At 38.6% G+C, this 23,956-nt stretch overlaps 1 protein-coding gene across 1 annotated transcript in view; it reads right to left on the reverse strand.

Annotated features, from left to right (window-relative positions):
- Positions 1 to 845: 845 nt before the first annotated feature.
- LOC134353806 (spermatogenesis-associated protein 7-like) overlaps positions 846 to 23,956 on the reverse strand; it is a 105,645-nt gene continuing 82,534 nt past the window's right edge. The window contains exon 11 of the mRNA XM_063062263.1: positions 846 to 5,294. Within this exon, the coding sequence (XP_062918333.1) occupies positions 4,728 to 5,294 (567 nt within the window). The 3' untranslated portion in view covers positions 846 to 4,727. The remainder of the gene's footprint in view (positions 5,295 to 23,956) is intronic.

Consider the following 23,956-nt stretch of genomic DNA (forward strand, 5'->3'; position numbering starts at 1 on the left):
TGAAAAATCACGAAAGTCCACTCTTTAAGAAGGGAGGGAGGCAAAAGGCAGGAAATTGATCTAACTTTCACCGTCAGACAGTTAGCCTGACTCGGTCTAAGAAACCACCTGGTCTATAAGTCACAACAATTTCAAGGCCAAACAACTTCATGCTGACGTAAAAGAAGATCAACCTAGGCCTGTAAGCCTCACAGCCCTGTGCATTAACCTCCTTACCCTAAATAATGTGCGTATTTAGAATCATGTTCTTCAGTCATCTGAAGATCTACTGACCCTAACAAAAGTCGATTCTTTGATTCTGTGGTACTGCTGCTATTTACCTATTACCAATCTGTGAGCCTCTCTAATTAGCTGAAATCATTCAAGTTGTCCAGCCATTCTGTCCTTAATTCTTGATGATTTTCAGCATTGTATGATTTTTGTCACTGATAGTTGGCAAGAAATAAGCAGGAAGACAATTCAGAGCTGTTTTACTCACTGTGGTTTCAAGCACTCAGGTTTGCAGATGCCAGATATGGCTGGGAGTGAAAATGAAATGATTTTACCACTTCAACAAGTTAGGAACTATGTAGAATTTGAGGCTCTCAACAATCATCTTGAATGTTACAATAAAAATGAAGATTTGGAGGATGCAATCGTTGACGCATTGCAAGAAGGCAATCCATTAGGTCCCTGCACTGATTTTGTTCATTTACAGACAAAAGAACACAACATGGTGAATTCCTCCATTGATAATTAATACAAAGTTTTAATACAAAGTTTTTTGTACTGTGGTAGAATTGGTAGGATTCTAATTTATTCTGTATTTCATTTAAATACATAATTTGTTACTGTTTGTCCTTTTTTATACCTTTTTAACTGTTTCTATGAAACTTCAGCTAACAACGCTTTATTGAGCTAACACGTACTGGTCGCGATGTTTCCCTATTAACTAGAATCCACTGTATTTGCAATTTTCCATCTACAAGTTGCTTTAAACAATAAAGTAACACTTAAATAATAACTCAACACATAGAACTTGAGGACAGGTGATCGAATTTATTTTAACTGGATTCTACTTACTCTGGTTCTTTTGCAATAGATTATTTTAAATAGGAGTATAGGAATAGTTCAGTTATATAAGTGAAATAAAAAAATCATAACTATAGAAATTCCGAAACAATACTCTTCAACTAACAGTTTAAATCAGATTAATACTATGCAGGATGTGTTCCCAGGTATAAGAGTGCTAATGGAATTAGGGCAAGAAAGGGTCATTGTAGCATTATATGTGTTGCTGACTGTGCTGCACTGTAGGAAGAATGCTGAAAACTCTTCACATTTTTGTTTTTGATCTGCTGCTGTGCTGGGACCTGACACAAATCCAGCAATGAACCACCCTCCGATTTTGGGCGGAGAAGCTGCTTGTGCAGTGAGTGGTGGTGGGATCACTCAGTATGACAAATGGGCCTCAGGGCTGGACTCACATGATGATAGACTGCCGGGATTCTAGTCTCCCTCATCACCTCCTTATTAAATGTGATGGAAGTTGCTGTCTCCTCCTCTTTGTTTGGCAGCACAGTTATTCCCATTCTGGATGTTTCTTTTGGGTAACAAACTTGTCATTGGTTGATATTCATTGAGCTTGTTACCATAACCTCCAGGCCTGGGTGAACTGTGCAGCTAAAAAAGGAGTGGAGAGGCAGCAGCTATCATTAAGTTTAACAGTAAGTGAGATGAAAGACGATAGAATCTAGATAGACTGTCAACACATGGAGCAGGCGCCACCAGTCTCCAGCCATGGACTGCTTTTATTAGGCCTTCCAGGTAATACCCCTGCAGAGTAGCCACAATGCTCAGCCCAACCCACCAAACGTCAGCCCTCATTGGCATTCTCTTTACACTGGGCCATGGGACATTTCATTCCTGGGGGAGCACGAGTGGTGAGCAGGGATTTCAGTAGTTTCATAGAAATCCTGACGCAGCAGTGTAAGCAAGATAGTAGGGATTTACCAAATATCCAGTACTACGGCACATGACTTTATTAAAGAACAAAGGGGTACATTCCTGTTGAGTGTTCCGATTGTAACTTTTTTTATGAACCAGAGTTCTGTGGACTAGCACTAAATAGGGTACCAATGTATTATTCTAATTTGGTATAAATATTTAAATATAACTAAGACGTCTCATTCTTAAATGTGCCAATCAAGGATAACAGTTATTAAATAGGAACCAAAAATATGCCCTTATTCTCAGTTCTGGAATCAGATATTAAAGACATCAGCATTTCCAATCCATATCACTGGCTTTCAGCCATTGGAACGTTAATGAAACTTCCTTGCATGCTCTGCCTAAAACAAGGCTGGGTAAACCATGAGTCTAATGCAGTCCCACATCTGACCAGGTGTATGGTGGGACAACCCAGTGATTCTCAAGGGAAGGTGTGTAAATATTTTTGAAGTATTTTACTTTAGTTTCATGTCTTAATTATTTCCAAGTGTCTTATATTTCAAATAATTACATGTAGTTTGGACTTTGAAAGCTTATATCAAAGGCCATCAGACATTCCAAGGTCAAGGCTGTGTTAACTTAGACCAGTTCACTGCTAAAGACCTCATATTGACTCAAGGTTTCATAGACCCAGAAAGATGGATTCTTTCATATCGAAAGCAGGTATATTCACATGATCCTGTCTATTAGCAAGTCAAGTATAGCAGTTAGGTGTAGGGTAAAAATCTCTCTGATCTGTCTTTTGTAGCAAACCAGTGTAACATCTTTCCATTTCTCGCACAGTTCTCAATTGATATTATAAATTTACTTGGAATAAGGAGCACTTGCCTCCACAGAGCTCATCCCTCTGTAAGAACGAGAGTGGACTGCTCGAGTATATTTTTCAACCAGTGAATTTATATATCAAAAATTATTTTATAGACTTTATTTTATGTTAAAGTTCATAAATAGTCTATTCAACTTTAGAACAATATTAAATCTCTTCAGCACTATATTAAATCTCTTCAATAACTTTACATGATTTTTTTCATTTTTGCTTAACGTAGCTTGCATCAATATGTTCATGTTACAATGGTAAAGCTTTATAAATAACCAATAGGTTTTAGTATACTATATAAAATATAACTTTTACTCATATATATATCATATGTACACTATTTAGAATAATCTACATGGAGAACAAGACTGTATTGAAAGGGAACTATGTATATTCAACTGAATTGCCACATAAACCCAAAAACATGGTACACCCACAAATTTTATCTTCATCTTTTAATCACACGTCTCATATTTTAATTCACAAATGCAGTTGAGCCCACTGCAAATGCTCACCGCAGAAATTTCTCGACTACAATTATCACAAACTTCTAATATCTGACATCATGAACACAGGTTTCAATCTAGGGGTCTTATTACTTCATAGGACACTTATAGAATCATAGAGTGGCAAGGTTATGCAAGGGGAGGGGTGTGTGGTCTATAGAGTCCAATTATTTTAATCTATATATATTTGTCCAGTCTTTTTGAAGGCAACCTTTAAATCTGTCTCATCATAACATGGGATATTTCAAATCTCAATGATTTGTAATGTAGAAAAGATTCATGATCCCCTAGTCAGGAATCTGTGTCACCTTGTTACTACCCTTCAATTATTTAAAATTCCAAGTCTTTCATTATTTTAAATCCCATTTTTAAAACCATCTTCTCTTCTCCACAAAGAATAAATCCATCTCTACATTCAATTGTGACATCTCACCTCTGGATCTATTGAAGTAAATTTATTCTGTATATCTGCTTCAACCATCACATGCTTCCTGAAGTGTTCTGGTTGCCAAGCAAGAAGTTACATTAAGTGTAAGGAGATTTCAGTCATAATCATAAACACAAGTGATTCTATAGATGCTGGGAATCCTGAGCAACACACACAAAATGCTAGAGGAACTCAGCAGGCCAGGGAGCATCCACTGAGGGGAATACATAGTCAACGTTCCGGACTAAGACCTTTCATCAAGACTCTTATATCACTCTCAAGCTGTCATAAACCAGCAGTTGTGAAGTAAAAACAGAGCATAAGGAAGATTAAATGATGCTAATCGTGTGAATATCTATATTCTATGAATTCAGGATCATAAGACACTTCAGTTGAACATAGTCACTGTATCTTTTAGGAATTAATGCATTCTGTATCATTACTCTAAGTACTTGTTTAACTTACATGAACAATAAAGTATTTGAAATTAAATTTAATTGGCATACCAATGTACTGCATGACAGAGTAGGGCATGGCAAAAGTGCACCCAGACTCTAAATGCAAGCACTTCATTTTAGGGAAGCTGTAGGAAGCAGATTGGAGATACAGAATGATTTCATGACTCCTCTTAGAAGTTAATTGTAATAAAATAGTACTAATTTCCTAAAAAAAAAAGATTCACCTTCTTTCTCCCACAGTGACAGAGCTGTGGAAGAGTCAAGATGATACAGGAGGTAGTTTATGTGCTGCAGCCGTTGCCTAGAATACCAAAAGCAAAAAAAAACCTGGATGTTCACTTATTTTCACGACAAAAAATATGTATACTGCCTTTGTAACTGTAAAATATATTAGATCATGAAAATGTTGCAGAAAATATTGCAGAGTTCAAGAAAAATACCCTCTCAACTTGTTAAATATGTTAATATGAACACAGAAAGATATAGAATTTTGTTATGATCCATGGCTATCAAGTGTGAATTATAATGAATTACAAGCATAACAAGTTAATGCCATCATCAAAAGCAGTTTCTGACTCATTACTTAACCCAGACTGAACTTGAGCATCTTCAGATTCATAGTGTTCCTTAACGTTAACAGAATGAAAAGACACTGCAAGATTATCAATCTCCGTCAGATCTGCTACATTGTCTAAATCAGCAACACAGTCTGTGAAATAGCCTGAATGATCCACACAATTTGAAATCAGATAATGATCTTGCTCTGAGTCTTGAACTTGCTTAATGTGTTCTCCACAAATGTCAGAATATTTGTTCTCAGTAGTATTCTGACTGTAACCAACATCAGTGCTTAAAATTCCATTGAATCTATGATCCATTGTGTTACCAGATTCCCTGCCAAATGAAATGTCAGCAATTATGCCAGTATCTTCTTTCCACTTAGCAGCAATCTTTGCATTTTCCAAAGAATTATAGTTATTAAACTTTGCAAATTTCGATTCTTCAAACAGAGTTTTACAACCGCTGGTCCTTGGAATTTTCTCTGATTTACAGTCCAAATCTTCTTTTAGCTCGTCCAGCATAAAGCGTAATTTCTGCTATAAAATTAAAGCAAGGAAGTAGACTGTCAGTTTGGATTTCATTATTTTAGCAGAAGTATCAGGTATGTTAAATAACTAATGTAAAGCCTACTTTTTAAGATGAGATAAAGAAATGTCAATAAATATTAGGCATTTAAATGTACAACAGTAATTGTCCATTTTGTGTTATGACAGCATGATCAACTGCGGTGCAGGCTCGAAGGGCCGAATGGTCTACTTCTGCACCTATTGTCTAAGAGTGCTTTGGATCAAAATAACATTGTAATACCATGTTACATTTAATTTTCACATTTAATTTGTACACGGCAATATAATATCCTTCAAATAAGTACTTTGCTTGCATCTTTTAAGGAAATCCAAACATGGAAATTTCATTTTAAATGCAAATCATTCTGATGCCATTAAGATTCGTTCATCAAGACAGAAAATACAATGCAGGCATCAGTGTGGAGAATTTAAAGCATAAAGGTCACAACAAAACATCAGAAAATCAATTTTGAGTCCTGTTGTAATGGAACGCTTACACGTTACTTATAATTTATTCCGCATTAAAACTCAATGGTCTTGGCTATAGCCACTAGTTTTGGACAAAACCAGCAGTATTCAGCTATTCCAATTGAAGTGGCGCCCAAACTTAAATGCACATGATGCTATACATGGAAGTGTTAGGCTTACTGACTGATTTAGACCTTTTAGTTTGATTCCCATGGAATCCAAAGGTAGGGTCAATCTTGTTGGAATTCCCCAGCCAGCATATTTATCTCCAAAACCCTATGTCACGTCAGACAAGGGACAGAATCAGAGAAACCAATGATTTCAATGAATCCTGAAGAACAAAGATATGAAAGGCAATTTGGATGTTCAAGGAAACCACCACAAATGGAGAAGACACAGATCTTGAGGACTTTGCCTCGTCATACATTGGCTACCTCAGTAAGTGTATAAACGATGTTGGTACCTCCAGAATGGTCATCTCACAGCACAATCTCTAGTAGAGGTGCAGTCCCTACTAAAAGACCGGGATACTGCCTTCAAGTCTGATGACAGAATAGCCATCCGGGCAGTCAGGAGAAAGGTCATCTCAGGCATCAAGATGGCAAAGTCTCCCTGCACACAAAAAAATCAGCAACACCAGATCCTCAGCATATGTGACTGGGCATCAAGGGGACTATTGACTAAACAAGAAAAAACAGCATTGACTGTACCAGTGACTTCTCCCTCACTGATGTTCTAAATAATTTTTATGTAAGTTTAGAAGCATGCAATTTCATGCCAGTCATGAATGAGCAGCCACTCTCAGCAGCACATATGCAAAGAACTCCGCAGAGAGTCAAGCCCTATAAGGTGGCCGGGCCAGACAACATCCCAGGCCGAGCACTCAGGGAGTGCTCACTGACATTTTCATGGACATCTTCAACACTTCACTCATCCAGGCTGCTGTCCCCACATGCTTCAAATCAACTATCATCATTCCTGTACCAAAGAGCTCTACAGCTTCAGAACTAAATGACTACTGCCCAGAGGCACTAATGCCAATCATCATTAAGTGCTCTGAATGCCTGATAATGGCGCATATCAAATACTCCATTCCTGCCATACTGGACACTCACCACTATGCTTACCGACAGAACTACTCTACGACAGATACCACAGCATCTGTCATGCACCTGACCCTGACACACCTCGGACAATTATGTCAGAAGGCTATTTCTGGATTTCAGTTCGGCATTCAACACAACCTTGGTGAACAAATTCCTACTCCTCGTTCTAAATACATCACTGTGCAACTGGGTATTGGAGATCCTAACGAACAACCTCAGATAGTTAGGATGGACTACCACTTCTCCTTCCCCATCATCCTCAACACAGGTGTGCTCCCACCCCCATCCCCCCGGGCTGTATGTTGAGCCCAGTGTTGAACACTCTGCTCGCACATGATGGCACGTCTAAACAGGCAACAATCACATCATCATGTTTGCCGATGACACAACAGTAGTGGAACTCGTCACCAACAATGATGAGATGGGTTAGAGAGGAGGGGGAAGGGCTCGATGCATGGTGCCGGGCAAATAACCTCGCCCTTAATGTCAACAAGACAAAGGAGATGGTTATCAATTTCAGGAGAACACATACCACGAACAATCCATCTTTAATTGGCGGCACAACAGTGGAAACTGCAGGCAGTTTCAAACTCCTTGAAGTGCACGTCACACACAACATCTCATGGTCCCAAAACACATTCTACACAGTCAAGAAAGCTCACCAATACCTCTGCTTTCTGAGGAAGCTGAAGAGAGCTCGACTTTGCACATTCATAATCACATAATTTTGCAGGTGCGTAGTAGAGAGCATCTCGACAATCTACATCACTGCTTAGTAAGGAAACTGCACTGCAGCAGACAGGAAGGCTCTACAAAAGGTTCATTTATTATCAAAGTATAAAACTCTGAAATTCTTCTCCAGATAACCAAGAAAGAAATGAACAACAGCACACTCAACCACCCCCAAGTCCCTCCTCCCCACACAAAAAATGAACAAAAACGGAACAGGCACATCAACCCCCAAATCCCCCACCCTCACACACAAAAAAACAAGAAAGATCGTTTGAAAACACAGTGCATAAAAAAACCATCAGACTGGAAAAAAAAAGTCTACAGTCCATGTCCATATCCAAACCCCAGAAAATCTGGGTAACATTCTCCAAGCACAGCAGCAGGCCTTTCCCTCTCTGGTAGCAGAGCGATCCCACCAGCAATCAAAAGGCAATCTCCCCTCCCTGGTAGTGATCAAAAGGTAGGCAGCTGTGGCTCACCTTCCGCATTCACGTCGATGTTCCAATCTCCCTCATGCTTTAATCAGTGCTCAATGGAAGCTTTAATTGGCGAGTGAAGTCAAACATTGGTTCGCGCCCCATCCCACAGCTTTCTCGCTACAAGGTTTGCGCAAGCAGCCTCAGTCTCCCGGAATCCTCTCAGAGGCTGCAGAGCACTGGAGAATCACATGCTCCAGCAGTTCCAGAATCACATTCAAAACAAAAGCTAATGTCAAAGGCATAAAAGAAATGAAATATATGGTTTCATGGTCTATCCAGAAGAGGTCGACTGAAGGAGTGAAGTACACAGGCGCCATCTTGACCAGAAGTCAAAATCAATGGATACTCAAAACTCACCAGCCATTCACTGGCACCACCCTATCTGGTATCAAGGCAATATACTTGCAAGAAAAAGTTTCTGAACCCTTTGCAATTAACTGGTTTTCTGCATTAATTACTCATAAAATGTGGTCCAATCTTTACCTAAGTCACAAACACAATCTGCCTAAACTACAAACCCCATTTCCAGAAAAGTTGGGATATTTTCCAAAATGCAATAAAAACAAAAATCTGTGATATGTTAATTCATGTGAACCTTTATTTAACTGACAAAAGTACAAAGAAAAGATTTTCAATAATTTTACTGACCAACTTAATTGTATTTTGTAAACATACACAAATTTAGAATTTGATCAACAAATTCTAAATTTGTGTATATTTACAAAATACAATTAAGTTGGTCAGTAAAACTATTGAAAATCTTTTCTTTGTACTTTTGTCAGTTAAATAAAGGTTCACGTGAATTAACATATCACAGATTTTTGTTTTTATTGCATTTTGGAAAATATCCCAACTTTTCTGGAAATGGGGTTTGTAATAACACACAAACAATTGTACTTCTTCTTGTCAACATTGAGTATATTATTAAACAATCATAGTTTAGGTTCAAAAAAGTATGTGAATCTCTGGGGTAATGCCTTATACTAAAGCTATTTGGAGTCAGGTGTTCCAATCAATAAGATGAGATTGGAGGTGTGGGTTGTAGAGGTGTCCTGCCCTGTAAAAAAGACAGAAAAAGTCAGTTTATTGATAGAGTCTGCTCTTCTCAAGAAAGGTCTCTTTATGTGCACCATGGTCGATCAAAACAAATTTCCAAGGACCTTAGAAGAATTGTAGGATGCATGACGCTGGCGAAGGCTACAAAAGCATTTCTAAAGACCTAAGTGTTCATCAGTCCACAGTAAGATAAACTGTCTACAAATGGAAGAAATTCTGTGGCTACTCTCCTGCAAAGATCACACCAAGAACACAATGTGAAATGCCAAAGGAGGTGAAAGAGAGACCCAAGGGTAACAGCAAAAGACCTGCAGAAATCTCTAGAACTTGCTAAAGTCTCTGTTCATGTATCCACTACAAGAAAAACACTTAACAAGAATGATGTTCATGGAAGGACACCACGGAGGACACAACTGCTCTCCAAAAAAACTCTGCTGCACGTCCAAAGTTTGCAAAAGACCACCTGGATCCGGATGGTCCACAACGCTCGTGGGACAATGTTCTGCGTACAGACAAAAGTGTAATTTTTTGGCAGAAATATACACCACTATGTTTGGAAGAAAAAGGGGCACTGCACACCAACACCAAAAACTCATCTCAACTGTGAAGCATAGTGGAAAGAGCATCATGGTTTGGGGCTGCTTTGTTGCCTCAGGGTCCAGACAGCATGCAATCATTGAGTGAATAATGAATTCAAAATTGTGTGAAGAAATCTTACAAGAGTATGTCAGGGCAGTGGTCTGTCACCTGAAGCTCAATAGAAGTTTGATGATGCAACAAGACAATGATCTGAAAGACAAGAGTAAATCAACAACAGAATGGTTTTCAAAGAAGAAAATTTGTGTTTTTGAATGGTCAAGTTAGAGTCCAGAACTTAGCCCAATTGAGATGCTGTGGCATGACCTTAAGAGAGCTGTTCATGCAAGGTATCCCAGAAATATTGATGAACTGAAACAGTTTTGTATGGAGGAATGGTCTAAAATTCCTCCTCGCAGTTGTGCAAATCTGGTCAGCAGCTACAGGAAATGTTTGGTGGTTATTGCTGCTAAAGGAGGTTCTTAAATACAAGGGTTCCCTTACTTTTCCCAGACTGAATTGTGAATGATTAAACAATGTGTTTAATAATGAAATGAAAAGTACTATTGTTCGTATGCTATTAGTTTAGACAGATTGTGTTTGTCTATTATTGTGACTTAGATGAAGTAATTAATACAGAAAACAGGTAATTGCAAAGGGTTCACAAACTTTTTCTTGCAACTGTAAATACAGAAGAGTGCCAGAAAAAGGCCAGTAACATCATAAAGTATCCCACCCACCCTGCACATGGACTGTTAGTTCCACTCCCATCAGGTAGGAGGCAATGTAGCATCCACGCCAGGACCATCAAACTCAAAAAGTTACTTTCCCCAAGCAGTAACACTGATCAACACCTCCACTCACTAGCTCAATCACTATTTTATTATTTCCTGTCAGTCACCTTATGTCCAGCCTAGTCTCACTTTATGGACAAACAATCAATGTATATAAGCTATCTTATGTACTTATATTTATTGTTTTTTATTATTATTGTGTCCTTTGTCTTTTGTGATTCAAAGTAACAATTATTTTGTTTTCCTTTACACTTGTGTACAGAAAATGACAATAAACAATTTTGAAAACGCAAACAACAGGAATTCTGCAGATGCTGGAAATTCAAGCAACACACATCAAAGTTGCTGGTGAACGCAGCAGGCCAGGCAGCATCTCTAGGAAGAGGTACAGTCCACGTTTCAGGCCGAGACACTTCGTCAGGACTAACTGAAGGAAGAGTTAGTAAGAGATTTGGGGGACTTCCGGTAGAGCTCATGGAGTGAAGTCGTGTTCTTGACTCGCTCCATCACCTCTGAGTTTTTTTTCCTATGATCAGCTATATTAAACTAACCATTAAGGCATCGACTTTTACAATAATCTGAAATAAATTGGGCTTTTTGATATTTGGATGCTTTTAAGGTCTGCTATGTCTAAGAACGGAAAAAATGGGAAAGATGGCAAACCTCCGGTTAGACCGAAAGGTACCGATCTCCCCCCGACTGAACCACCTTTGACTCTGAAAGCTATATCGGATCTAATTCAAAGGGAAATATCAACCTCTATAAAGGAGCTGATTCATGCGGAAATTTCAATTAATTTCCAGAAAATTGCCGATTCAATCGATAAAATGCAAACATCTATCACGGAACATCAGTCGGCTATATTTAATCTTCAAAAATCCACGCAACAAAATGAACTCAAGGTGGAGAAAATTGAAGAAACAATTACTATAATGAAGAAAAAACTTGACTTTCTGACTTTTAAAAACTCTGACTTAGAATCCAGAATGCAACAGCAGAATATTCGAATTATTGGTGTTCGTGAAGCTGCTGAATCTAACAACCCTATAAAGTTTTTTTCTTAACTTTTAAAAGATGCATTTCCTACCGTATTTCCTGACCAACCACCGTTATTGGATCGGGCTCACAGAGTTCCATCATATTCGTCTAAGTCAGATAAACCTCGGCATGTCATTTTACGTTTTCATTACTTTCAAGACAAGGAGAAACTGCTTCGATTTGTTCGATCTAAAGGTTACATTGATTTTTTTGGATCTTCAGTTCCGATTCGTGGAGGACTTCAGCAAACAGATTCGGGATCAACGGGTTCGTTACAGATCTGTGATGTCGGAACTCTACAAGATGGATTTAAAACCTGCGCTGCTTTACCCAGCACGTTTAAGGATCTGCACGCCTGACGGAGCTTTCCGTTTTTTTGAATCTCCATCAGATGCCCAGAGTTATCTGGGTCAATTTTCACCTTCAACATCTTAATCGTAATTTTTAACTATCTCTGTTTGATCGGAGGTTGTGAATCTGTCGGGTTTAATTTTTGTTTGCTTTATATGGGCAGGAAAGTTTATTTTTGATTAATTAATATGGTTGCCAAAATTTCTTTCTAACTGTGTCATTCCTTTCTTTTTCCTTGGGGATAATGGGTGGTTATTCCCTTAGTATCATTTTGCGTATTTCCTTTGAGGCCTTAAATTTCGTAGTCTTTAAATGTACTTTTTTTTGTAGGTTTTCCTAACTAGTTTATATTAATAATTTTGTTTCTTTTTTTTTGGTTAATCATTGGATCTGTGATCTGTTACGGTTTTCTTTATATTTTCTGGCTTTTTCTCTGTTTTAAATTGTGCTTGTCTTAATTGATCTACCTTTTTTTGTTCTTCTACTGTTTTATAACTAGCTGATCTTTTTTATATTTACACTTTTTTTAGTGAGCGTCTATCAGAAGTCATAGGGGGTAGTTTTAGTGCTTGCTTCTTTCTGGCGGGTCTGCTTTAGATTTAGCCTTGGGGTCATGGGCTGCGGGGTGGTGGGAGGGGCTTCACGTTTTAGTTTTTTTCTTCTTGGGCTACTTACATTACTGAAGTATTGGTTGCGTTCTCCTTCCCGTTATCTCTGGTTTGTTCTGCTCCCTTTCCGGGTTCGTGGGTCGAACCTATCGTCAATCCTTTTTTTTGCGGGTTGACTTTAGGGTTTATGGAGTCTATTATTAATTTTGTCTCCTGGAATACTAATGGTCTTAATCATCCTATTAAAAGGAAAAAAGTTTTTAAAGTATTCCGGAGACTTAAAGCACATGTTCTATTTTTACAAGAGACCCATGTGCGGAGGGGGGACAGACTACGTTTTTTTAAATTCTGGAAGAAACAACAGTTTCATTCGAACTCTAACGCTAAGATTCGAGGCGTCTCTATTTTTATAGACTCCTCAGTTACTTTTGTACAACATGATATTATCTCTGATCCGAATGGTAGATTTCTACTGGTTAGTGGTCTACTATTTAATAAAAAGGTAGTTTTGGTCAATGTTTATGCACCCAATATGGACTGAACGGAATTTTATAAATCATTATTTAATCGGTTCCCAAATTTGAATGAGTTTTCTTTGATCTGGGGTGGAGATCTTAATACTTGCTTATCCCCAGTTTTGGACCGTTGGGCTCCTTTACGGACTTTACCCAATAAATCTGCAACTTTGATTAACTCATTCCTCTCTGATTCTGGGTCGACGGACATCTGGCGTTTTTTGCATCCTCAGGAAAAAGATTTTTCTTTTTTTTCACATGTTCACCATTCCTATTCAAGAATTGATTATTTCTTTATTGATTCTCGGCTTATCTCTTCAGTGATTAAATGTGATTATGACTCTATTACCATTTCGGATCATGCTCCACTTAAGCTTTCTATTAAAATTAAGGTCAATGCACAAAATAATAGACAATGGCATTTTAATTCGTTGCTGCTTCAGGACTCGGATTGTGTTAACTTTATGAATGAACAGATTGATCTTTTTTTTTACAATCAACTACACAGAGGATATTTCTGTGAACATTCTTTGGGATACTTTTAAAGCTTATATTCGTGGTCAGATTATCTCATATTCTGCTGCCTTGAGAAAGAAGCTGAAGCAGGAGGAGCTGGTCATTGTGCACAAGATTAAGGAAATTGATAAGAAATATGTTACAGCTCCCTCTGTGGAGTTGTATAAACAAAGAACTGAATTTCAAATGGAACATAGTTTATTACTTTTGTCTTCGATTGTAAACCAATTAAAGAAAACAAGAAGTGAATTTTATGTACACAGTGACAAAGTTGGCAAATTGTTGGCTAATCAATTGAAGTCTAATTATACTAAATCTCAAATTAATCAGATTTATAATCAAAATGATCGATTGATATTTGATCATGCGGAGATTAATCAAACCTTTTTTGATTTTTATTCTTCCTTATATCAATCTGAGTCTTTACGAGACTCTAAATATATGAATGACTTTTTAGATAACCTAGATTTCCCTGAGATTTCACAGGATATGTCTTCTATGCTAGATACTCCCATTGCCACTGATGAGATTAAGAATGTTATTTCCTCTATGAACCTGGGGAAAGCTCCTGGCCCTGATGGGTTTACTGTGGAATTTTATAGGTTTTTTGCACCTTTATTAATCCCTTGGTTCGGTAGGGTTTTGGAGGCTTCATTAAAACTTGGTAAACTTCCCGAATCCTTTTACAGAGCGTCAATCTCTCTAATATTAAAGAAGGGTAAAGATCCTGCTCAATGTGCATCTTATAGACCAATATCTTTATTAAATGTTGACTCTAAAATCTTTTCTAAATTATTAGCAAACGGATTAGAAAAAGTTCTCCCTTTTATTATTTTGGAAGACCAAACGGTTTTATTAAATGTCGGTTCTCTTTCTATAACATTCACACACTGTCAAATATTGTTTATACCCCCTCACAAAATGTTCCTGAGTGTGTTATCTCTTTAGATGCTGAAAAAGCTTTTGATAGAGTAGAATGGCCTTACTTATTTAAGGTGCTTGAAATGTTTCATTTTAGCTCAAAATTTATATCTTGGATTAAACTGTTATATCATTCTCCTATGGCCTCGGTCCGTACTAACTCTTTAAGCTCACCTTTTTTCCCTCTTTTTCGAGGTACTCGACAAGGCTGTCCTCTTAGTCCTTTATTATTTGATATTGCATTAGAACCTCTTGCAATTGCCATTCGAGAATCTCCAAATATTACTGGGATAACTCGGGGCTTAAAGTCCCATAAAATATCACTCTATGCTGATGACTTACTTTTATATATTTCTAATCCTCAAAAATCTATCCCTGCTGCTTTAGATTTATTAGCACAATTTAGTCTTTTTTCAGGTTATAAATTAAATCTTAGTAAGAGTGAACTTTTTCCGATTAATAAACAACTTCCCTTGTATCATAACTTTCCGTTTAAATTGATTAATAATTATTTCTCATATCTTGGGATTAAAATTACTTATAAACACAAAGATTTATTTAAGACTAATTTTTTACCCTTAATTGATTATATTACTCAACTTTCATCTAAATGGTTTCCATTATATTTAACTTTGATTGGTCGTATTAATGCAGTTAAGATGTTTATTCTGCCAAAATTTTTATATATATTTCAGGCATTACCGATTTTTGTTCCAAAATGTTTTTTTGATAAAGTTGACTCTAAAATTTCTTCATTTATTTGGCAAAATAAAAACCCGAGACTGGGTAAAATACATTTACAGAAAGCTAAGAGAGATGGAGGTTTAGCATTACCTAACTTTAGATTCTATTACTGGGCAATTAATATTCGACATATGAAATTTTGGTTACTTGACCAAGATACACTATCCATCCTTAAATGGGTAGTTTTGGAATTACAATCTGCTCAGGGCTATGCAGTTGGCTCTATTTTAGGTTCCTCTCTTCCTTTTGATTTGAAACGCCTCAAACGGGTTTCTAACCCGTTTGAGGCGTTAAATATACCTTACGTATTTGGTTTCAATTCAGAAAATTTTTCGATCTTAACCAATTTGGGCTAGCGATCCCTATTTTAGGTAACATATTTTTTCTTCCCTTTTTCACGGATCGTGTGTTTCAAATTTGGAAGACTAAGGGTATTTCACGGTTTTTGGATTTATTTTTAGATGGTTCCCTTATGTCTTTTGAACAATTATCTAATAAATATAATTTACCAAGAATACATTTTTTTAGATATCTTCAAGTTAGAAATTTCCTAAGTACTATACTTTCTTCCTTTCCAATGCTTCCTCCTACATATATTTTAGATAATATAATTAACCTTAATCCATGTCAGAAAGGTGCAACGACTATTATTTATAATATTATTATGAAACTTAGGAAAGCTCCATTTGATAAGATTAGGTCAGATTGGGAACAAGAATTGGGTTCTATTATTTCCGTGGATGACTGGGGGCAGATTTTACAATTAGTCAATACTTCCTCTATCTGTGCTAAACATTCCCTAATTCAATTTAAAGTTGTTCATAGAGCACATATGTCCAAAGATAAATTAGCTTGTTTTTATTCTCATATTAATCCTTTTTGTGATAGATGTCCGGGGCAGATAGCTTCCTTAACTCCTATGTTTTGGTCTTGTCCTACTCTGGAAACTTTTTGGAGAGACATTTTTAATATTATCTCAAAGGTATTGAATATAGATATCTCTCCTCATCCTATTACTGCTATCTTTGGATTACCTAAAATTTCCAGTAATCTTTCCCCTTCAGCCCGTAGAATGATTGCATTTCTTACTTTAATGGCGAAAAGATGTATCTTACAACATTGGAAAGAGCCTAATGCTCCAACTACTTTTTTTTGGTTCTCCCAGACGATATTATGCTTAAAGTTGGAGAAAATTAGAAGTAATCTTTATGATTCCTCATTTAAATTTGAACAGACCTGGAGATCTTTTATTCAATATTTTCATTTAATGTAATTTTTTTTTTCTCTTTTGTTGCATATTTATATTCCCTTCTTGCTTTTTTTAACTGTTTTTAATGGAGGTCGGGTTTGAGGACGTGATTTTAAGTTTTTTAACTCCACCTGTTTCCAAGTTAGCCCATTGCTTTGCTTTGCTTTTAGTTTAGTTGCACAGTGGGTTTTTTTTGGGTTTTTTTTTTCCTTTTCTCTATTGATATATATATATATATATATAAAATTAGTATACTATTAATTTATCTTATTATTTTATGTTTAAACTGCACTGTTTGTATCAATTTTTTTCTGTATTAATATCTCCTGTAATTTCTAACAGTGTATTAGTGCTTATATGGTTTACCTTTTGTATACTTATTTAATAAAAAGATTTAAAAAGAAAGAAAAGAGATTTGGAAGTGGGAGGGGGAGGGGGAGATCCAAAATGATAGGAGAAGACAGGAGGGGGAGGGATGGAGCCAAGAGCTGGACAGGTGATTGGCAAAGGGGATATGAGAGGATCATGGGACAGGAGGCCTAGGGAGAAAGACAAAGGGGGGGGGACCCAGAGGATGGGCATGAACATCGACTTCTCTAACTTCCGCTAATGCCCCACCTCCCCCTCGTACACCATCTGTTATTTATTTTTATACATACATTCTTTCTCTCACTCTCCTTTTTCTCCCTCTGTCCCTCTGACTATACCCCTTGCTCATCCTCTGGGGCCCCCCCCCCCTTTGTCTTTCTCCCTGGGCCTCCTGTCCCATGATCCTCTCGTATCCTCTTTTGCCTATCACCTGTCCAGCTCTTGGCTCCATCCCTCCCCCTCCTGTCTTCTCCTATCATTTCGGATCTCCCCCTCCCCCTTCAACTTTCAAATCCCTTACTCACTCTTCCTTCAGTTAGTCCTGATGAAGGGTCTCAGCCTGAAATGTTGACTGTACCTCTTCCTAGAGATGCTGCCTGGCCTGCTGCATTCACCAGCAACGTTGATGTGTGTTGCATAAACAATTTTGAATCTTGAAGTACTAAATACAAGAGAATCAGCAGATACTATACATGTCGAGCAACACCCACAAAATGCTGCAGGAATTCAGCAAGTCAGGCAGCTTTTATGGAGAGGTATAAACAGTTGACATATTGGGCCAAGACCTTTCATCAGGACTGGAAAGGAAGAGAACAGAAGCCAGCATCGGGAGGGGTTAGGTGGGGAAGGATGGAGTACAAGTTGGCAGGTGATAGTTGAGATCAGGGGAAGGTTGGTGGGTAGGAGAAGGGGATGAAGTAAGAAGCTGGGAAGTGATAGGTGGAAGAGGTAAAGGGCTGAAGAAGTTATATGATATGAGAGGATAGTGGACCATGGAAAAAAGGGTAGAAGGAGGGGTACCAGGGGGAGGTGATCGGCAGGAGAGGGAGGAGGGGTGAAAGGGTATCTGGGGCTTTTTCTCCTGCATCTCTTCCTCTGACTCTGCCTCCTTTTCTCTCCAGGTTCCTTCCTGTAGAACATATTGACACTTATGTTTTGCTAGTGTTGCACACAATATTTGCTAGGAGGGCAGGTGAGGAGAAGGGTGATAGGGAAACAAGGAAGGGGAATGGCAAAAGAGAGGCGGGGGAGAAATTACAAAAAGTTAGAGATATCAATGTTCATGTCATCAGGCTGGAGGCTACCCAGACAGAAATGAGGTGTTGCTCCTCCAACCTGAGTGTGGCCTCATCAGACCAACATGTCGAAATGTGAATGGAATGTTGAATGGGAATAGATGCCATCGGGCAATTCTGCCTTTTGTGGTGGAAATGGGGAAGTAAGTTACTTTCTTAAAATTATATTGCTTTCGTTTAATGTTTTTAAAGTTGTTTTTGTTTTATTTGTCATTCACTTTATTTTCCCAAATGTAATAGAATATCCCACTTTACTGAGTTTTTAAATTCTGCATGAAATAAATATTTTTAAAATTGTTGGCCAATGACAGTTTTGAAGACTGAAGCTCCAGTCTGAGCTTTGCTTGAATCAGGGAATTTCAGCTACTCCATGTTCAGGGCCTGCACGCTTAACCACCTGAAGCTCAGCTATCTCCAGGCCTCATCACTGAATTCTGGACTACTGAGGATAGTGAATGAGGCCCTCCATATCCAGGACAGGAAACTTGGGCGTATGGGAATCAGGGACAATATTTGTTTATTTAGATGTATAGCACGGAATTGGCCCTTCCAGTCCTTTGAGCTGCGCCACCCCAACAACCTCGATTTAACACTCTTAATCACAGGACAATTTACAAAGACCAGTTAAACTACCCGGTATGTCTTTGGACTGCGGAAGGAAATCGGAGCACCTGGGGAAAACCGACATATCCCATGAGGAGGACATACCTCCTTACAGATGGCAATGGGTCCATGCCAGTTTAACTTACGCAATAAATTGACAAACCCTGTATAGGTTTCAATTTTGTGTTTCGGTAAGGCTACATTTTTTGTAAAAATTTAATGGAATCAGCATGAAACATTGAGGCTATTTAAGTAAAGCCTAAAATTTGCATGAATTTCTCAAATGCTATTCTTCAGGTGCAAATATTTAGGAAATTACAAGCAAAGAAAATCCTATAAAGTTTCCAATAGCCGTCATTAATTTTCTTTTTTGCTTTATTTCTATTGCCAAGATTCATCAATATAGATACTCAGTTAAGTACCAGTTAGGGATATTTCAACAACAGAAGAGAAAAACAATCCCTCAAATGCATTATTGCAATTAGCATGTGCAATTTTTCATGCTTCAGACACATCGATTTACTCATTAGCACAGATGCAAAATTTAAATATGAACAACAAATCAAACCAGCTTACACCTACTGACACTTCAGCTCTTAAAAGAGAAGTAACGATTGATCTGGAAGTTATTGTGCACCCTGGGGAGCACTGACATCAACAGAGGTAGTACAGAGACAGAGACACTGCTTTGAAATTACTGACCACAAAATCCTAGTGGAAGAAATGAACAGGAGGTCTTGCTCACATGGGTGGTCAGCAGGCCAATAAGGACAAAAAAAAAATCATTTTATTATAAAGTGGTCAAACAATTTGATGTTCACAGTGATTCACCAAAAGACTGGTTTCAGTGTTGGGGAAAAAATTAACCATCTCACATCTCTGGTCAAGAATAGTGGAAAGACTACTATATTCCATCTGCCAACTGCAGCAGCTGTTTTGAGAAGCTCATGTCATGCCTACAAGCTGTCAGCAGAGGAGAGAGTGCTGGTAATTATGGCGACAGCTGTTACAGAATCAATTATTGAACGATGAGAAAAAAAAAGTGCAGTACTGTCAGAGATGCAGTACATTTATACAGTGCCTATAAAAATATTCAGTCCCTTGGAAGTTTTCATGTTTTATTGTTTTACTACCTTAAATCCCAGTGGATTTAATTTGCCTTTTTTGACAAATTAAATGTCAAAATGATCAACAGAAAAAGGCTTCCATGTCAAAGTGAAAGCAGATCTCTACAAAGTGATCTCAATTAATTAAAAATATAAAACACACAATAATTGATTGCATAAGTATTCACCCCCTTTAATATGACACATCAAGTCGTCGCGGGTGCAGCCAATTGATTGTTGTTAAAATACACCTGTATCTGAAAGGTCCAACTGCTAGTGAGTCAGTATCCTGGCAAAAACTACACCATGAAGACAAAAGAACACTCCAATCAACTTCGTGAAAAGGTTATTGAAAAGCACAAGTCAGGAGATGGATACAAGAAAATTTCCAAGTCACTGAATATCCCTTGGAGTACAGTTAAGTCAATCATTGAGAAATGGAAAGAATATGGCACGGCTGTAAATCTGCTTAGAGCAGGCCACCTTCAAAAACTGAGTGACCTGTAAGAAGGGGACTAGTGAGGGAGGCCACCAAGAGACCTATGACAACTCCAGAGGAGATACAAGCTCAGTGGCTGAGATGGGAAAGGCTGCACATAAAGCAACTGTTGCCCGGCTGCTTCACTAATCTCAGCTTTATGGGAGAGTGGCAAAGAGGAAACCACTGTTGAAAAAAACACACATGAAATCTCAGCTAGAGTTTGCCAGAAGGCATGTGGGAGTCTCTGAAGTCAGCTGGAAGAAGGTTCTATGCTCTGATGAAACCAAAATATAGCTTTTTGGCCATCAGACTAAACACTATCTTAGGGGAAGGGGAACGTCGACTCAGACCACGAGAGGCCTGCGTCCGGCATTTTCATGCCTTACAAGGCGCAGATTGGAAGTCTATGTGGGGCGCCACTCCTCGCACAGACTAAAGCAATGTGTGATTAAGTGCCTTGCTCAAGGGCACAAACACACTGCCACAGCTGAGGCTCAAACTAGCGACCTTGAGATAACTAGACGAATGCCTTAACCACTTGGCCACGTGCCCAACACTATCTTAGGTGTAAGCCAAATACTGCACATCATTACAAACACACCATCCCTACCATGAAGCATGGTGGTGGCTACACCATGGTGTGGGCATGTTTCATTGCAACAGGCCCTGGAAGATTTGTGAAAGCAGAGGGTAAAATGAATGCAGCAAAATACAGGGAAATCCTGAAAGAAAACCTGACGCAGTCTGCAAGATAATGGCGACTTGGGAGGTTTGCTTTCCAGCAAGACAATGACCCCAAGCGTAAAGCAAAAGCTACACAGGAATGGTTTAAACCCAACAAGGTTAATATCTTGGAGTGGCCAAGTCAGAGTCTAGACCTCAATCCAATTGAGAATTTGTAGCTGGAGTAGAAAAGGGCTGTTCACTCACGATTCCTATGCAATCTAACAGAGCTTGAGCAGTTTTTTTAAAGAAGAATGGGGGAATATTTCAGTGTCCAGATGTGCAAAGTTGATAGAAACCTATCCACATAGACTCAAGGCTGTAACTGCTGCCAAAAGTGTATCTACTAAATACTGACACGGTAAATATGCGATTAGTTATTTTGTATTTAATAATGGGAATATATTTAGACCAATTTGTAGAAATTTGGTTTCACTTTGACACGAAAGAGTCTTTTCTGTTGATCAGTGTCAAAAAAGCCAAATTAAATCCATTGTGATTCAATGTTGTAAAATGCTAACACATGAAAATCTCTGGGGGGTGGGGTGGGTGTATATATATACACACACACGTATAAATCTGTGCCTAACACTTTTGCACAGTACCGCCTTCTTTTTCATTACATTCTGCTTAACCCTCTTCTCCCACAAACTTTACTTCCCTGTCTTACCTGGTTCTGCATGTCACCTAAGTGAAGATCCTGATTATGTATCCTTATATTATACCATAATGGAAAAAAAAATAGGAGCAGGAGCTGACCACCCACTCCCTTGTACTTACTCCAACATCTAATATATTTCTTTATTTTTTAAAGAATATCTAGCTTTTCTTTAAATACATCCAATGATTGAGCCTCCAGGGGACAATAGGCTTCAGAATCCCTATCAACTTTTAGGATATAAGGGAATCACAATGTGGGGCTTAAAGTTTAAGAAAGGCAAACTTTGAAGGACTGATAAATAAATTGGGATGTAATATTAAGCAAAAAGACCTACATTGCAATAATTCAAAATAAAAGTTACCTTGTACAATCAAAAGCAAGAGGAATGGTCCAAAAGACACTTTTAGGAATAGGTCACTTGTGACATTCAGCAAACATTGTTAATAAATGGCACAGGTAAAAGTATCATGTTTTACAAAAATCTTGCACAAATACAGGGTAATTGGAGTAGGACAGCTACCGAAAATGTTTAAAAAAGTAAAAGTTCCAATATAAAAATAAAACACTCAATGTTCCAAGCAAATAACTGTCTCGATTTCTATTTGAGGGTTACCATTACAATTTGCATTAACAATCACCAATTATCTGTGCCACTTACATTTCCTGGAAAGAAGTCCTATTGTCATCTTCCCTCCAAAAATGATTTAGGTTCTGAACTTAAACAACAGGAATTCTGCAGATGCTGGAAATTCAAGCAACATACATCAAAGTTGCTGGTGAACGCAGCAGGCCAAGCAGCATCTATAGGAAGAGGCGCAGTCGACGTTTCAGGCCGAGACCCTTCGTCAGGACTAACTGAAGGAAGAGTGAGTAAGGGATTTGAAAGCTGGAGGGGGAGGGGGAGATGCAAAATGATAGGAGAAGACAGGAGGGGGAGGGATAGAGCCGAGAGCTGGACAGGTGATAGGCAAAAGGGGATACGAGAGGATCATGGGACAGGAGGCCTAGGGAAAAAGACGGGGGGGGGTGACCCAGAGGATGGGCAAGAGGTATATTTAGAGGGACAGAGGGAGAAAAAGGAGAGTGAGAGAAAGAATGTGTGCATAAAAATGAGTAACAGCTGGGGTACGAGGGGGAGGTGAGGCCTAGCGGAAGTTAGAGAAGTCAATGTTCATGCCATCAGGTTGGAGGCTACCCAGACGGAATATAAGGTGTTGTTCCTCCAACCTGAGTGTGGCTTCATCTTTACAGTAGAGGAGGCCGTGGATAGACATGTCAGAATGGGAATGGGATGTGGAATTAAAATGTGTGGCCACAGGGAGATCCTGCTTTCTCTGGCGGACAGAGCGTAGATGTTCAGCAAAGCGGTCTCAGCAAAGCGCTTTGCTGAACATCTACGCTCTGTCCGCCAGAGAAAGCAGGATCTCCCAGTGGCCACACATTTTAATTCCACATCCCATTCCCATTCTGACATGTCTATCCACGGCCTCCTCTACTGTAAAGATGAAGCCACACTCAGGTTGGAGGAACAACACCTTATATTCCGTCTGGGTAGCCTCCAACCTGATGGCATGAACATTGACTTCTCTAACTTCCGCTAGGCCCCACCTCCCCCTCGTACCCCAGCTGTTACTCATTTTTATGCACACATTCTTTCTCTCACTCTGCTTTTTCTCCCTCTGTCCCTCTAAATATACCTCTTGCCCATCCTCTGGGTCACCCCCCCCCCGTCTTTCTCCCTAGGCCTCCTGTCCCATGATCCTCTCGTATCCCCTTTTGCCTATCACCTGTCCAGCTCTCGGCTCTATCCCTCCCCCTCCTGTCTTCTCCTATCATTTTGCATCTCCCCCTCCCCCTCCAGCTTTCAAATCCCTTACTCACTCTTCCTTCAGTTAGTCCTGACGAAGGGTCTCGGCCTGAAACGTCGACTGCGCCTCTTCCTATAGATGCTGCTTGGCCTGCTGCGTTCACCAGCAACTTTGATGTATGTTGCTAGGTTCTGAACTTTCCTGTTCTATTTCTTGGACCTGTCTGAATCCTAACAAAGCACTGAAGATTTATGGAATTCATTAATTTAGAATAACATTGATTATAATGTTAATTGATTGCTCACTTGTGGTAAATTGACTGTTCCGTTGACATGCTAGGGGTCAGAGAGAACAACATGTTAGGAAGGACTAATTTTTAAGGGGTATATAAAAACAGGAGGAGTAAATCTAATTTTAAAGCTGCATATTCTTT

This window comes from Mobula hypostoma, chromosome 1, assembly GCF_963921235.1.
Source record: "Mobula hypostoma chromosome 1, sMobHyp1.1, whole genome shotgun sequence".
NCBI classification, from domain to species: domain Eukaryota; kingdom Metazoa; phylum Chordata; class Chondrichthyes; order Myliobatiformes; family Myliobatidae; genus Mobula; species Mobula hypostoma.